The 17295-nt window shown below is 38.4% G+C and overlaps 4 protein-coding genes across 4 annotated transcripts; 1 reads left to right on the top strand and 3 right to left on the bottom strand.

Annotated features, from left to right (window-relative positions):
- Positions 1-4: 4 nt before the first annotated feature.
- Positions 5-3876, bottom strand: LOC129577738 (dynein beta chain, ciliary-like). The gene is made up of 4 exons (XM_055465238.1): positions 3155-3876; positions 1789-3067; positions 201-1706; positions 5-58 (listed from the first exon to the last, which is right to left on the bottom strand). Exons 1-4 carry the CDS (start codon positions 3835-3837, stop codon positions 5-7), a joined length of 3522 nt encoding a protein of 1173 aa, XP_055321213.1. The 5' UTR covers positions 3838-3876.
- Positions 3877-4059: 183 nt separating this feature from the next.
- LOC129578759 (uncharacterized) lies at positions 4060-6264 on the bottom strand. The gene is made up of 5 exons (XM_055467831.1): positions 6070-6264; positions 4857-5980; positions 4596-4768; positions 4329-4523; positions 4060-4243 (listed from the first exon to the last, which is right to left on the bottom strand). Exons 1-5 carry the CDS (start codon positions 6156-6158, stop codon positions 4130-4132), a joined length of 1695 nt encoding a protein of 564 aa, XP_055323806.1. The 5' UTR covers positions 6159-6264; the 3' UTR covers positions 4060-4129.
- Positions 6265-6469: 205 nt separating this feature from the next.
- LOC129578760 (protein hobbit) lies at positions 6470-15518 on the top strand. Its single transcript, XM_055467832.1, has 14 exons — positions 6470-7363; positions 7461-7584; positions 7660-7884; positions 7973-8134; positions 8267-8563; positions 8663-8752; positions 8820-8963; positions 9030-11113; positions 11195-11423; positions 11532-11783; positions 11871-13952; positions 14029-14958; positions 15063-15176; positions 15262-15518. The coding sequence occupies exons 1-14, from the start codon at positions 7305-7307 to the stop codon at positions 15313-15315; spliced, it is 6846 nt and encodes a 2281-aa protein (XP_055323807.1). The 5' UTR covers positions 6470-7304; the 3' UTR covers positions 15316-15518.
- Positions 15519-16130: 612 nt separating this feature from the next.
- Positions 16131-17234, bottom strand: LOC129578765 (uncharacterized). The gene is made up of 4 exons (XM_055467839.1): positions 17050-17234; positions 16817-16935; positions 16543-16745; positions 16131-16465 (listed from the first exon to the last, which is right to left on the bottom strand). Exons 1-4 carry the CDS (start codon positions 17110-17112, stop codon positions 16212-16214), a joined length of 639 nt encoding a protein of 212 aa, XP_055323814.1. The 5' UTR covers positions 17113-17234; the 3' UTR covers positions 16131-16211.
- Positions 17235-17295: the final 61 nt, after the last annotated feature.

The following is a 17295-nucleotide window of genomic DNA, read 5'->3' on the forward strand; positions in this document are numbered from 1 at the left end:
TTCATTAAATTGTGCATCGTTCGGAATTTCTCGAGTTCACTCTTATCGCAGCTGGCGGCTAATACAATGTTCGCATCCAATATGAACATCTCCAATTGATCCAATCGATTGGCGACATGATTATGGAGATAGTCAATGAACAGGTTAATCCATTTCATAGTCTCAGCGATGAGTTTCGTTTTGAATAGATGCGTCTTTACGCGGAACCATGGTTCGATGTCAACAAATTCGGGTATCTGTTCGATTTGCGGCACGAGATCACGATGTCGCTTAATTTCATGTTCAATGGCTTCCAATGATGGTTTCTGCGGCTCTTCGTTGAAAGATTCATCGTCAATTTTTGCCAAGTCATCTGCTGTAAGTTCGCGACCATACTTCAAAAATGCATCCAAGTATTTGCTTTGCTCTATTTTCCAAAGGAACGAAAACTTTTCATACTGTTTGAAGTTGGCTATGGCGTCTTTGGACGACTTTTTCGATTGAACCACCAGATCCAAGCGATATTCTTCGATGACGGGATTATCCTTGAGAAGACTGGTGAAATCCGTTGACGATTCCGGATCATTGGTTATTCTTTTTATTAAACCAGCCATGCCGAAAATGTTAACCATCAGGCTTGTGACAAAGGAAACAAAACCCTCCTTTTCATCGACATCCAAATCGGGATGGAAAATGGACTTTCGATTCTCTCGATCCAAACAGAAACAAACCTCAAACAATGGCGACGGTTCACGTATTTGATCGTAGATATATTTCAAACTCTTGACAACCGCTGCTAAAACCTCTTCGCCAACCATTTGATCGATATGCGCTTCGTAGGGTTTGTATGCTCTTTGCTCTTCTTCGCTTTTTTCGAGTGATTCGAGAACGTTCGGTTCAACAACCACATCACCGTCCGAAGTCAACGTCACCAATTTATTCTGGAACAGGCAATAGTTTTCACGCATAACATTTTCGATGAGTTCCTGCGTCTCAATGCATTGTTTGTATCGTTTTTTGACGATTTTATCGCGATTTTGGATGTTCAGTAAATAGTTATCGTTCTCTTGAATGCGCTCGAAGAATGGCACATCACCCCAACTGTGTATTTTTGCCTTGATTCTGTCAATGTTGCCGTGTGCACGAACAATCCTCTTGTACAGATGCTCCAGTGTGTTGAACAACTCATTAAGAGCTGTATTGTCATAGGTCTTCCATGTGAATTTCGATAGAAAGTCTTCTACCAGTTGATCGATTGCATCGGCATTTGGTTCAATCAGGCGTTTTTCCACTGCATGCACATCGAATCGCGTGAAATTATACCATTCGGTGATGCGATACAATTTCATCTTCAAATTCCACAATTCGTCTCGTCGTTTCCACAGCTCTTTGAGTGCATCTTTCTCCAGAGGCATACCGTTCAAAGTCAATCGATTGATGCCTTGAAATATTAAATCGAGTTGCGGCCGAACGTTTATCGACAGCTTGCCTTTTTTGTTGCGATGCAGTAGATAATCTTTCATAATTTCTTCGGTTTGACGATCATACTGGTCAATTTGTTCTCTCGCACGCTTTTTCTCCCACGATTCAATTACTTCCAAGATTTTTGAGTATCGAATAATTGTATAGTGGCCGAAGTCACTATCGAACAGCTTCACACGTTGCGCGTCCATGTATCTGGTGTGTTCTGTAAGTCGCGATTTCAGCTTTGCGCTCCAAATTAACAGCTGCGCAGAACAAAATTAGAAAAAAAAAGTATGCTTTTGATTTGATTTTAATGAAAATGGAAATATATGGGAAATCAAGTACCTCTTCCAGTGGTTTTGTTTTGTAGAACGGTGATTGTGTCTTGAACAGCTCTTCGACGTCAATAACTTCTTTCTCCAACATTTTAGCGATTCTTTCGAATTTCGGCGAAAGTTCTTGCATTACAATCGGCAATTGCAGTGTGTTACCAAGATTCACAGTCAATTTTAGACACTTCGAAATGGTGTTGCATTCATCGAATGATGTTGCATACTCTTTGGCTAGCCTTTGCTGAAAGTCGGTGACTTCATTTCCAAATTTCACCGTTAAACGCTCAAAATTGTCGGTCTCATCCAAATCGAACACATTGAACTGGATGTCTTTCAGGGAATCGGTCAAAATGGACACGCTGTCTGCTATTTTCTGCACAGTCTGTGTAACACGCTTGCCGGTGTGACCACCAAAAACCGTGTCTTCCATTTTCTTAAGTTCAAATAACAATTGAAGCATTTCGTTCGTCTTGACCACTCGCTGCACGAACGCATCAAAATTGCCGAATATCTCATCCGGATCGAATGTCCAATACTCTGCATTTTCGGCAGCCGCTTTATACTGATCCAAAGTTGTCCGATATTGAACATAGACTTCTTTGTAATAAGCTAAATTTTTGAGCGTTTTGTCAATTTTTTCAAGGGTGTCAGCAATGTCACCAGCAAAAATAGATGTTGGATTCAAGGCATCGCACACATATTCAAATAGCTTGTGATGCAACAACTGGAACAGATGAACAATACGTTGATTGGACGAAAGGTGTTTGGACTTTGACCAAATCAAGACGATGGTGTGCAATAGCGGTGCGATGAAATGGTGTGCATCCGAGAATTCGGTGGATCTCATCTTGTCCAATTGGTATTGCAACGGTTTCAAATACAAATCAATATCGTATGCTTCTTCATAGGCCGACGCCACACTCGATAAAATTCGTTTCATTTGGCTGACATAAGCCGATTCGACTTTTTCCAAGATCAAAGCAATCGTTTTTATTTCCTTCGTTCGCAATTGATTGAAAATATTTTTCAAATTATCCACCCGTGCTCGCCAAAATTCCATCTCATCGTCGGGCGTCGCATATTTTTTTGTCTTGAAAATGTCGTACGATGAACGTGCCACGTATGCATTGACCGAGCGGCTCCAACGCAACACAATTTGCTCGATTGATTCCTTTATGGCTGGCGTAAAATTCTTCATGTCGCCACGCTCTAGTACTTCGGGTGCGATTCTCATGAGAGCTGGCAATGTTACGGGCAACGGGAACACGGTCCGATCGTTAATCGCACCCATTCTAGATTTAGAAATACAAATATTCCAAATCATTGACTGCCAATGGAAGAAATCAATGCGATTGTTCTCTAGAAAAGACTATACTTACGCTTCGGTAATACTGTTTCTTAAATCTTGAAGCTTTTTCCGCATTTCGTCTTTTAGCACTTGTGGCCAGTTTCCCTGGTTCTTTGGGTTCATCAACAGCGGCACCATTGCATTGTTCACATAAATCGAAAAGTCACGTATCGGATTGTCTGAACATGATCCAACCAACATTGCTTGCTTGTAGTTCGTTTCTGTAATTTCTTCACGATTCGATCGCCGTAGGAAATATACGAATTTTCCTTTCGAAATTTCAACATCAGTTGGGAATCCATTCAACGATGGTATCATTGCTGCGCCAATTTTAAGAAATAGTAGCTTTGTGTGCTCTACCTTGTCCAAAAAATCGAAAACTGGTTCGCGATTCTCAATTTTGTCAATCATACGAATCCATTGATCGGGTTTGATATTTCCCAACTTTTCCACCATCGATCGAATGTGCAACATACGCACGTCTCTTCGCCAAGGCTCTACATATTCCTCCGATTCTTCTGGATTCTCTTCTTCTTCTCCTTCATCGCCGTCTTCTTTACTCTCGTCGCCTTCCAGTTTTTCTTCGTCTTCTTCATTTACCGGTTCGGCTACTTCTTGTTCCGAATTTTCAACTTTTTCAACCTCTTTGGTTTCTTCAACTTGCTCAGCGTTTTTATTCTCTTCCGCATCTTGTACTTCCTCTGCTTTTTCCATTTTTCTTTTTCTTTCTTTTTATTTTTCGTTCACGGTCAATCTTTTATATTTGATTTAGTTCAATTCCAAAGGTATACTGATTGAATTGTACTTTGAAATTCTTGCTTTGATTTCATAGGCAACTACGTTTATTTATTCGCGATTTAAATTTTGAAGAATCTTTATTTTATGGATTTATTTAGGCGGCCAATTTAATTTCTAAAAAAGGAGATATTCGACATGTTTGCCTTGAAATATGATTAATTTTATTTAAATAAAACAGAAACAGTTAACACGTTGACATCATATGAATCTAAGCATAAATTCGATAGTTTTCAATCGCTTTTCTGCGTTCCGCTTGGTTGATTTTAGCAAAGTCTTCCATCACCTTTTGATAATAAACTCCATCAAACTGTAGAATCAAATCCTGAAATCGAGAAAAAAAAACACAGATAAAATTAAGCTGATACCGAATTTGTTATTGGAATGCTTTTTCCAATAATTATATCCACCTGAACTAGTGATATCAAACCAGCGATCGCAAAGTTTTCTCGCACATGTGAAAAAGTAATATTGTAGATATGAGCAGCTCGAACACATTTGGATTTGAGTGTCGCTGGGTATTTCACATCAGTTGTCTTGTTATCAAGAATCTTTTTCTCAGTATACAAAATTCCATCGGCTTCTTCTGCGCCAATCAGATCTTTCTATTTTCATTGAAACGGTACATTGTTAAGAACTTATTGAAGCAAATAAATTTGATATATATATACGAATACCTTCACCAAAACATAAAGAGTGGTGCTAATTATAAGGAAATCTTTTGGTAAATTTCTCACTAATGAAACTTCTGTGTCAGAGAGAGACATAATCCATCCGAGCATTTTCCAGTTAATTTCAGTAATTTCAGACACATTGTCGAGATATAAACTCTCCAAATCTGGAACTGGGACTGAAATTGTGAAAAATATATATGTAGATGAACGGGATTTTTTTGTGTATTGTTAAATTCATCCATGATTCAAACTTTGGGAGCTTACAATCGGGATAAATAGGGTATTCGGTATGAGCTTCAAATTCTTTTTCCGGATCCATCATTGCCAATAACGTGAATGTAAATGAATTGTCTCGATTATGCTGTCTCAACACACCAATTCTGCGTTTGATCCAATCTGCAAGGAGAATCGATAGGTTTGCACTGTGCTTGTCACGCATGTCATAGAATGGCAAGCTAATAGCTTGTATAGAATTCCCGTTCAGCAAGTACGATCGGTACATGTTAGTGTCGAACAGTAGTTTTACATTGGGATCATTGTTGTCTATGGGTACTGCATCAATATTGTACGAATTTACGCTTTTTCTAATCAATTCCTGTTTATCATAAGCAGCGTTACCGAACACTTTCTGGGCAATTTCTTCGATATCTTTGTTAGATAGTTCAATATTGCTAACTTTGCGTACGTAGCGTGCAACGCAATGAACTTTGTACGCTATTGGTCCCAAACTGGTATGAAAATCTTGCAATTCTTCATAATATTTCAGCGTAAAATCATTGCCCAGGAGAGTGGCAAATAGCGGCAGTTGATATTGAAACAACTCGCAAATATTCGCCACGTTCCTATCGTATTCAATGGTTTTTATTTGATTTGATGGCGTGATTCGAATATCTTCGGACGACCAAAGTCGCCATGATCCATCAAACAAAAGGAAGTCCGTATTATTCGAAATAACCGCCAACACTTGATTATTTTTAGCAAACTGTGCTATTTCCAAGTCACACTCTTTCTTCACTGAATAGAAAAATTCACCATATTTTCTTGCAATCATTTCAATGCCATAAAACGTTGAATTCAATAGTTTATTATCCGCGATCAGCGCATCAATTCCTTTGCCATTGTTAATCAAGTAGTACAAGGATGTGTACGAGTTAAATTCTTGGTTTCGTCGACTCAGCCACTCTTCAATTTTATCCTTCTGAATGGTTAGAGCCGAAAAGAAAATGATTAAAGTGTCGGTGGCTTTCAATGCTTTTAGAAATTTTTCAAACGATTCCAACGCGTTTTCATGACGACCACCACAAATGGCATCGTATTCCAGTTTTGAATGACTAATGGTCAAATTCAGAAGATCGATAACCACTGACGGTGATTGACCATGATTTTCTCTGCGAAATTAATTAGTGAAAATAAAAATCATAGCAAAAAATATAATTTCTCTCTACTCTCTTGATTTTATTATTCTTCTTTTCATTACCTCTTCCATTTGCTGATCTCATTGCCAATATTAACCGTGCGAGTTTGTTTTTCGCGCTCTAAAAACGTTTTTAAACCCAAAACACCCATTTTACTACAGCTGCGTCGTGATGGAAAAATAAACCAAGACTAAATCGATTCTATCAATTTCTATCAGCTGTTTGCAACTGAAAGCAATCGTTTTTATATTGACATTGACATTGACATTCAACAAATGATTTATTTTTATTTGTGCATTGTTTGTATGGTTAAATTTAAATTGCTTTACCTATGCCAAGCATTAAAACATATATGTGGCATTTGCTTATTGATGACGCAGCTCATGAGATGTTTGATTGACATAATCGAAGTTTTGCGCCGCAATTGATTTGCCGGTGGGCAAATGATATCAATCAATAGGCAGTAAGGGACACTGATTTTAGTTTACTATGCATTTTTTGGTCGCTTCACCATTATTGGGATGAATCAGTTCAATTTTATCGTATTCTTCTTTTAAATAAGCATTTAGTAGGCGGTTTTTGGTTGATAAAGAGCATACGATGGATAAATAGTCCAATATATGCAAAGAATTTAAATTTGGTTTCAACTTTCCTAATGAAGAGGGTCAATTCAATCGAAACCAACAATTTTAATATCACTTTAAATCAATAAAAAAAACGCGTTGCGTAAAATCAACTGAATTCTCAAAGAATTCAAATTATCATATATTTCATTCCACATGAATGTGACAAAAAATTATATTTCGATATAACGAATAGGAATGTCTGATTTAACCGAATTGTGACATCATTCATTCATACTAATTTTTCTGTTGCTCTAGACATTGTGACAAAAGTTCCATGCAGAGAGAGGTATGTATATATATATCACGTATGTTTGGAAAATACCGTACACATCAATATGTTGGTGTGTATAACACTCATCCAACACATGATAATGACGTTTGTGTGTGGAAACGTCACTGCGTTACTTGTCAATTGTACGGAGTTTTTTTTTGTCGATTAGATCACGTTTGACAGTTTGACACTAATAGTACAGGCGATTGTTTATTTAGACACAACATATGTTGGTGAATCCATAAATATATACATTTCCTACTTTTTTTTTTGCACCGAAGCAAAAGAGCAAATCCGACAACCGAAATTCACGCAACGATGGTTTGGTTCAGTATTTAGACGGAAAATAAATCGATAGTAATTAACGAAAACAGCAGACAGGAGACTCCATCGTCCGAAGATGAATACTGTGATATTACTGGGAATAATCTGCATCACAATATACTACTGCATAACATGGTATGTAAACCTTGATATTCTATTGCAATAAATTGCAAATCATTCAATGAATTTTAATTATACTACGCACCTTTTTTCTCTCTCTCTCTTTTCATAGGATGCTCCCAAAGATAATTGGATATTTTTTCATCAAACGATTCAATACCCAAATCAAATTCGGCCGAGTTAGTTTACCATTCACTTTGCGAGCTGTGAAAATCATCAAGAATGGTTTCTCGATTGTGAGTTGAATGAACAAAGCATTTAAATATGTGTATTTTCAAATGATGGTATTAATGTTTGCCATTGAATTGCAGCAAATCGATGAAATCACCATTCGAAGCAGCTTCTTCAATTCCGAGGTCAGCAAGTTGTTATCAATTACGATTCGAGACATACGTGTCAACAAAGATATCAATGAGACAACTGCTTCGGATGCAAATGGAGGCCATGTCAGCGATGACGATGCTATCGATCCAAACTTGAATGTGTGTGATTTTCGGAATAAAAAACTTCCACCTAGCATCATCAAATTTGCACAGGTAATGTGGCGTTATAAGTCAATTTATTGGCTGATTGTGCGAAGAATATCAATGAAAAAATTATTCACATATTTTTCTTTTGCACTAGTTCATGTCAGTGAATGTGCAGAATATTTCTGTGGTCATGATGAACAACACATTCAATCCGAGCTGGTTCCTGCATGCAACCGCTGGAGATTTAAATCTCGACGGAAGCACTTTGCATAGTCTGAAGACTTTGGTAGTTACGGCTGCTCTCAGTGATGCCAGGGTATGTATTTCATGCAATAAGATGTCATGACGACTTTAAATAATGGCAAACAATGAATTCAATGTAAAAAAAAAAATTGAGGAATTTCCTCTGCTAATTTCTAATGATTTTTCTCCCATTTGCAATTTCTAGTTGAAATTCTTCCGACACTACAATTCATCCATGTATGAAACACACAAATTGAAACCTTGCTTGGCTGAGCTCAGTTTTGGTATTGCTTTGGACGGTGAACTAACGGCAACGGGACCATTGGCTGTGGAAAAAATGCATTTGGTTATCAAACAAACGAAAACCTATATCCATGATGGTCTGTATGATTTCATTCGAGACACTAACCACCTGAATAGAGTTGAAAAGAAAACCAGCAAATCAACACAGTCACTGAACATCGACGAATTATGCCAAAGAATTTCGCCAGTTATACCGAAGGTATGCGTCACGGCCGAATAAATCAATTTTGGACCAGAAATTTAACAAAAACATGATTCAAAAAATCGGAAAATAATATTCGTAATTCTGAATATTTAGAATTTCACGGTAAAAGTGGACAATGCGGCCTTTTCAGCAGTAAAAGATGACTCAACTGAAGATTTCACCGCTAAACTCGACTCATTCACGGTTAGTCCTTCATTGTTACATTTTTTTTTTCTAATGAAGCAGTAAAAAAATGAAACAATTTTTATAGCTGAATGGAAAGTTCGCCACCAATTCGGAGGACAGTACCTTCCGACTACCATTTATGTATGCAGCCGTACAGCTGGAGCAGTTTGAAATTGATACGCAGCAGGAGAAACTTTTGTTTATCGAATTGTTTACAATTAACACAACGGTATCGATGATTAGTTCAATTTTCTTTTCCAATTTTCAAAACTAAATTAATTTATGTCTTTTTCAGCTCGAGCACAAAGTATTGAACACATTTTTCAAGATGAAATCATTTCAGTTTGTGTATAATCACGAGGAGATCTATGATTGGGTGAATAATAATATATTCACATCGAGTCCGTCGACGCAATCAAAGTCGCTCTCTTTAATTCTACCAAATCATCAAACGCTTGAAAAGCGACGGTTTTCATTTGGTGGAACGCCTGACCGTGATTTTGAGTGGTTAATGAATCAAATCATCATAAAATGTTGCGCAGAAGTGTTTAGCTTGTCGATTTTAACAAAAGTAAATAATCGAGTGTCATCGTTGAGTGTGAGCCATACGAAAGTGTTGCTAGATCAATTTGAAGGGAAACGAAACACAGCGTATGAGAATAAATTTCTGAAAATGTTGCTCGGCAATCGACACTGGAGCACCGAACTGATGATCGAATCATTCTGGTGGTCACTGAACAATGCAACACGCGACGATACATTGCGAAAGATACACACGCGTGGCAGTCCAATTTATGTTGGCGTCAGCTTGGTGAAGCTCAGCAGTTATGGCAATGCAATTAAGTTGGATTTGTCGTTGCATACGCTGCGCTTGGAGTACAGTTCGGGTTTGACGGATCTGTTGATTCGGTTGAAAGAATGCCTTGGCCAGTACGGGTTCAAAACAGGTCAACGGCGAATATTTGAGTTACCTGAAATGGGCGAATGTTTCGAGCCTTCGTCAAAAATTATGCCAAAAATACTTATAAATGCAAAGATAACCGATGTCACATCGTTCCTCTTTACCAATCACGATGCGTGCATTTTGATCAGACTGACCGAAGTGTCATTGGTACGCACGCAACAAATCACCGTTTTTAAACTTGACGAACTGCATTTGGCTGTGAAAAATACCATCGAACCACAAACCAATGCGTTGTTCAATCTCAGCGATTTTACTGAATTATTCACGAACATGAAATTGATTCGTGTGGAATATTTGATGAAACTTCGACCAAAACTACCGACACTCAAGCAATTCAACATACAAATTGTGAACGATGCGGTGATAATGTGGAATTCAAATCTTCACATGCAATGCTTCACACTGTTACAGGATGTGCAACAATTTCTACGTGATTTCATACCGGAGAAATTCAATGCGATTCCAGAGCACACCTCGACCAATTCATGCGATGATGAAAAAACATCGAATGGACTGTCGAAAACGGTATTTGAAATTTATGCGGAAAGCAATTTGGAGATTGGCATCAAGTTGTCGGAACGTCATTCGATGCAAATATTCTTTGAGAATCTATTTCTATCCACCAAAGAGCAGACAATGCTTTCGATTGAAAAAGTTTTCATCAACATTGATGATGCGCACATTTTCACCATCACCGATGCATCCATGCATTCGGCCACATCGTTGGAATTTTTGCGCATGGAACGAGCCAATTACGAGCATTTTGTGTGCCCGGTGAATAAAGTATGGGTCACAACGTTAGGCAGTTTTAAGATTATCTACCCATATGACCATGATTTTGCGGATGCTTTCCAAAATGAATTCAATTCGCTGATCAAATGGCTGAAAGGGTTGCATGGAATCCAACGGAAACCATTTACAGACGATTCACCGTTGCCCAGCGACATGGTGATTCAAATCAAAGAATTTTTACTGGAATTGAGCGACGATCCATTCGAAGTGAAACTGCGCGACAATTATGTGCTATTGGTGGATGAATACCATGAAAGTATTAAAAGACAACAGTTGTTTGAACAGAAGATTCAACAAATTGTTGCCGACCGTTTACTTCTGCCAGCCGAAACACTGGCCGAACTTCATGCAAATTTAGTGAAGAAAAACTCGGAAATTTACATCCAAAGATCGAAGAAAATTAAAGAGGCAGGCCCAACACGAACCCGACTCTTCGCATGGACACTCACCGATGTTGAGTTTATGATTATGGCTGATCCATCGCTGCATGGACCGGCTAAGGTTTTAAAAATGATGAAAGAAATCGATGCTGAAAGTCCGTGGCCAGAAGATGGCTTAGATTTTGTTACTCTATGGTGCCGAGCTATAAACTTTAGCTGCACGGAATGGAAATTTTTATTGAGGTGAATTTTATTGACAAATTTCTTTTTTAAAACTAATTTTTTTAAGAAACGAAATATTGACAATTTTTTCCCTTCGCACAGAGACTTCCCACAGCCAATGTTTTATGTGAAGAATATGCATTTATTTGGCCATTTATGTGGTGCAGAACAAACTGCACCGCCACGTGCCAAACGCGATGTTGAAATTGTGATTGGTGCTCCATTCGGAACGCATACGATACAGAGGAGTTTGTTGCCTTTGAAATTTTATCATGATTTTGACTGTGATTGGGATTTGTGCAGTTATGCCTTTGGACCATGTTGGGAACCTGTAAATAAGTTCACTTTTTTTACTCTAAATTTAAGATTACGCATTTTACAAAAAATTTTCACATTTCCATTGATTTTCTATACAATTTTTCTTAAATGTTTCTCTCAGGTGATGGCTCAGTGCAATTTAAGCTTTGAGAAAATATTTCCGCCGTCGCGGGATCCAAGTCCAACGCTTCCATTTTGGGATAAAATGCGATTGCTTTACCACGGTCGACTAACAATCATAGCCAAACAATTTACCGTTTTGCTGCATGCTTCCCTCGACCCTTACAATACGACTGAAGAAATGGAACTGACGTGGAACAACTGCGGTATAATTTGGACGAATGCTAAAGTCATCTTCAAGGGTGAATTAAATGTAGGCAACCATTTATTTGCATCTAATTTGTTTTTTTCGCATATAAACATTTTTTTAATTTTTACTTTTATTTTTCTTCCATCCTAGATATGCGTTCGAACTGCATCGCGCTATGATGATTGTCGTTTGTTGCATTTTCCAAATCTCAAGCTAACATTCAAATTGAATTGGGTGTGTTTGGGTAATCCAAATGATCATCACGTTGTGATACCGTGTGCACCGGATAAATTGCCCGAATACTCAAGCAACCAAGTGCATGATTCATACCGAGCGTTTCGGTCTCAGAATCTGAATATTTGGGTTTCATTCGAAACAAAGCCACCGCAAAATCAACAGAATGAGATCGATTTACCGCACTTGGTGCTGTACGGCAGTACATTGCGTTGGTTTGAAAGTTTGAAGCTAATTCTATCGGGTGTTACTCGACCCACACGTCGTGGACCGGTGTTCAATAATGTACGACCGCGAAAAAAGCAATTGAGTCGACACTACAAAAAGGCGCATTTGCAAATGAGCTTGCACAAATTCCAAGTGGTGTATTGGATGTCACACGCTCTACACCGAGGTTTCGAATTGAACGGCGGTCGAGTTACATTTAGCTCCGAGCATCAGTTAACGTTATATCCAATCGATGATGGTTTGACACATCGACCGCGTGCTGAATGGGCCACAATGTACATGAACTGTGAACTCAACGACACTGAGATTTGGCTAAAAAGCATTCTGAATGACAAAGTCGATGTGAGCACCGAGAACATATCCAATTTGGATGGTTTGAAAATTGTAAAGTTTTATTTTCTGAGTTTGGCCAAAGTGTCATATGGTCGTGAAGCACTGCTCCAATCTAGCAATTCGGAGCCAAAACAAAAGGATTCACCAATACACAAACTGGTTGTGTACGATTTAAAAGGTGCATGGACTAAAAATAATCGAGACGTGGCATTTGCTCTGTTCGACTCATTCATGAAGTCACAGAAATTGAAATACAATTTATCAACGGAAGCATTGCAAGGTTTTCGAAAAGACAACACAAATACTCCGATGAAATCGAGATCGAATCAAATGAATACGACGGCACCGACCTCAACACCATCAACATCGACACAGCAAATTCTCAGTTCATCGTCGGGCAATACGAGTCAAATCAATCAGAAAACCCATGCCTCGACAATGCTGCAACAGTTGATTGCCGAAGCCGATCACAAGTTCAATGTGTACAGCGATGATTTGTCAACGCAAACAAGAGAGCAACAGTTAGAAGGACTGCGAGCTTGTCAAGATGAAGATGTCACACAATACAATTGGTTCATCTCACTGGTTAATTCGCAAGTATTGCTGAAAGGCTGTGAAACATCAGGCTATGTGATAATGAGCGCGGCCAAAGCGGAGATTTTGCAACGTGTTCATCGACCCGTGTGGAGAGATCGCAGTTTGGTGTCGAAAACCACTTGGGTTGGATTTTTAGATAGCATGCAGTATTATGCCACGGTTAGCCCGGGAGAAAACGATTCGTTGCTTGATGAAAACATCATGTGGCTGACACTAGACAACATTCAGGAGAAAGACAAAGAGGCAACTGTTATTAACGATCTACCAGACATACCGCATTTAGTGGGCAGTGGCCAGAGTGTGGGTGGTGTTGTTTCCGAAACGGTTGGTGCGCCTGGAAATATAGGAGTTGGTGAACCACATCCAATCCAACTGCAACGCATTGTATCGCGATGTAAATGTGAATTCTTCTACGTCAGTTATGGTGATACAATTGATCCGGGAACACTGACTGAAGTGCCACAACCACCGCCCGAGGAAACACTCAGCCCATGGGAACGGCAAGATGATCCAGTCGATGCATTCACATTGATGCATCATGATCTTGATGTATGCACAAATTCACTCCAGTACGCCATGATTTTGGATATTGTGAACAACCTGATGTTGTACGTTGAACCACAACGCAAACAGGCGTTGGAAAAATTAGTTCGCATGCGATTCCAATTGCAATTGTACAGCAGTGAAGATCAGAAGCGGCCAATTCAACAGTTGCAAACACAAATCCGGAATTTGATGTCAAAAATGCGATTATTGGAGAAAGATATTCATTTGATTGGGCGAGCACGCGCCGAAGAAGGTGACAGTGATGAGCTCAAACATGAATATGAAGAGGTTCAGGTAAGGCATTGGAACCGATATTATTCAAAATTTGAGATTCGATTTTTTTTATCTCATTTCGTCCATTAATTTTCAGAAACAAATCCAAGAGTGCAAAGAGAAACTGAATGCCCAGAGCGAAGAGTTGGATATGATGTTTTCATGCTATAAAGAAACTCAATTGTCGGCTATGAATAAATTGGCCACCGTAAGAAAGAATAAGCCAATTACAATTGTTCGAACCAATGAGATTTGCTTCAAACATGCACAATGGCGTCTCACCGAAGCGGATGGTCAAATTGGTATAGCCGATTTGATTCTAAGTAATTTCTTGTATAAAAAAGTGACCAAAAGCGATGACTCTGTGGAGCATTTACTTGAACTTGGCTACATTCGAATGAATAATTTGATTCCGCGTGAAACCTACAAAGAGGTGCTCTGTCCGACCGAAATTCAAAAAGATATGCCGGTTGATCATCAAAAAGTGCTGCGAATCTTTTGTCGCGAAAAGCCGCCAGTCGGTGGTATTTCAGTGAAAGAGCATTTTGAAATTAACGTTGTACCAATCACGCTTGCAATCACACGTAAGTTCTATAGTACGATGCTGAAGTTCTGTTTCCCCGATCGTGACACATCCGAAACCGAGACCATGGATGAAATGGACGATGGAACGGCTTCAATTAGCGGAAGCACAACATCAATTAAATCAAGTGCGACGGCGCAAACCAGCAAAAAATCAATGCGCTCGAAGAAGAGCAACAAAGATTCGGCATTTTATGTAAAAATCGAAAAGGATGACGTCGAAAAAATGAAAGAACGTGCTGAGAAAAATAAACTATTTATTTATATAAAAATACCCGAAGTTCCTGTTCGTGTTAGCTACAAGGGCAACAAACAGAAGAACTTCAAAGACATCACTGATTTTTCGTTGGTCATTCCGACGCTAGAATATCATAATGTCACATGGACATGGCTCGACCTTCTACTCGCAATGAAATCAGATAGCCGACGTGTGATTGTATCACAGGTGAATTAACATGTTTTTTTTTTAATCAATATTTTGTGGCGTGCTTTATTACAATTTTTCGAATTGAAACACGATTGAATGGATTTTAATTTTTGTATCCACAGGCGATTAAGCAAAAATTGCAAATACACAGAAATCGATCGATGACCGTTGATGGAGAACGACCAAGTCCACAAGAGGAAGATAAAGCTAAGATGCTATTTGGAAATCGGCATGCGGTATAGGCATATCTAGACTGGAAATTCAATTCATTTTAGTTCAAAATCAAAATGCTACAATTTTCCTTCTCTCTTTTTTTTCCAGCCCGAAAATAAAAGCACCAGAAAAGGTGTGTTCAAATTTCCAACGAAACAATAAAAAAGCGATGACCGATGCAAAATGAAAATTTATGACTGTTGCAATAAAAAAAAATGGGTGTAGGATGCTTTTCACGAATCATAATCATTTAAATTATTTAAATTATCAACTATGGATACAAAATGTATTCAAATTACAAGCCCATGTGGAGGAGGATGAAATAAAAATAAAATAATAAAAGCAAATAAACTTAAGTAAAAGTATTGGTGCTTGTCTGCAGTCTCATTCAATATAACGTGATATCTATGTAATGGGACGGACACAAGCGCTTGAGATGAATCCGTACGAATATTTGTGAATTCGTGTTATTGTGTATACGAGACATTCGCAGCGCAGTGAGTGTACAACAACAATAACAAAACCACGAACGCATGAATATATGCGAATCTATGTGAATCTCACAACTTGTTCCTAGCCCCTAGGAAATGTGTATGTCAGATATTCAACACAAGTTTGGAAAGCGATTCTAATTTGAATACACCTTTCACATATTGTAAGGTTTGCGTCGTACAAATAATAATAAGTGTAATGTGTATTATTCTGTTGGTGTATTCGCAAAAGTGCTGACTACATTCGAATGTAAGGGTGAGTATGTCTGTGTCTGAACGCATCCCGAATTCAGTTGTGCGGTGGTTGGCTGCTTGACACTTGTTCATGGAACGAGAAAAAAATAATAAAGATATGCGAGTCTTTATCACACATTGCAGATGTTGCGCGCATCACAAAATGAGTTTCGGCAGTATCCGTTGCCGGTCACACTGAAATTTGCAGCGTATCAAACTCGATACCAATGGAAAATTTGAAGGAAAAAAAAGTTTCTTGTAATTAAAATTGAAATGTTCTAGTTTATTTATTGGTTTTAACGGAAACAACCGCGCATTTTGTTTTATATACAATTATTCTGGATCTTCGTCGATGCCCAATTTTGTTTCAGCCTTAAAACCGGGGTATTTCTTTCGATATTTGATGCCGGTGACAATGGTTGAGCTGCCTGGGAAGGCAGTTTTACCACCGAACATGGTGTCTGTATCTGGATTGAATCGTGTGTACTTCTGTTCAATGTGTAGATTTGGTGGCAGTTCACGTGTCAACAGTTCATCCAATGGCAAAAATGTGTTGATTGGCGTCTGATAAAAATCAACGACATCATCTAAAAAGCAATAAAAACAAATGTATCAGTACATTCCGTTTAATAGGTTCGGTATTATGGCGATCAAAAGCAATTACTTATTGTTTCGATTTCATGCAGCACTGAATTGGGCACGGTATGATTGAATTCACCAGCGCAAACCGTTAGAAAATTGAATTTATCTTCAATGCTGAACTTTTTTCCACTGAATCCAGTCTGCAGGCCGGCCGTAGTTTTGAGTTTATCAACGATTTGTGGAACGTTTTTTGGTGGTGTGTATGGGTCTTGTGCTCGATGATATCTTCAATAGAGTATACAACAATGATTGATGAACAAAACGACATTGTAAATGGAAATTTTTAAAACACTTACCCTTTCGCTTTGAGCGACTGTGCTGATGCTTCGAATTTAACGATATCGACTTTTGTTGGCCGTGGCACATACCGTTTACTTTTGTATCGAACTTGTGTTAAAGCACCGAATTGAAGATTCTAAAAAGAAACAAAATGCAAAATGTGTTAAACCTAACCTAACCTTAATGTTCAAAATAAATAAATTCGTCAAAATTGAAGCATAACACATATCGGTATTCAATTGTATCTCACCAGTCCGGTTGTAGTTAGGTGATTTGAACCTGAAATTATCTGTCGCGTCACATTCAACATCATTTTCAATGGAAAAATTTACATTTGCGGCTACCTATATATTCAATTCATCGACACTGTATATACTCTTTTTGCGAGATCCGACCCAATCTGTCAAACGGGCACTGTCACGAACTGTCAAACAGTGAATGTTGGCTGCGTTATTGAGATGACGCAACGGCGAAGAACAACATCTGTTTTATGTTG

This window comes from Sitodiplosis mosellana, unplaced genomic scaffold (assembly GCF_009176505.1).
Source record: "Sitodiplosis mosellana isolate CC-2019 unplaced genomic scaffold, AAFC_SMos_1.0 Smas_scaffold_6226, whole genome shotgun sequence".
NCBI lineage: Eukaryota > Metazoa > Arthropoda > Insecta > Diptera > Cecidomyiidae > Sitodiplosis > Sitodiplosis mosellana.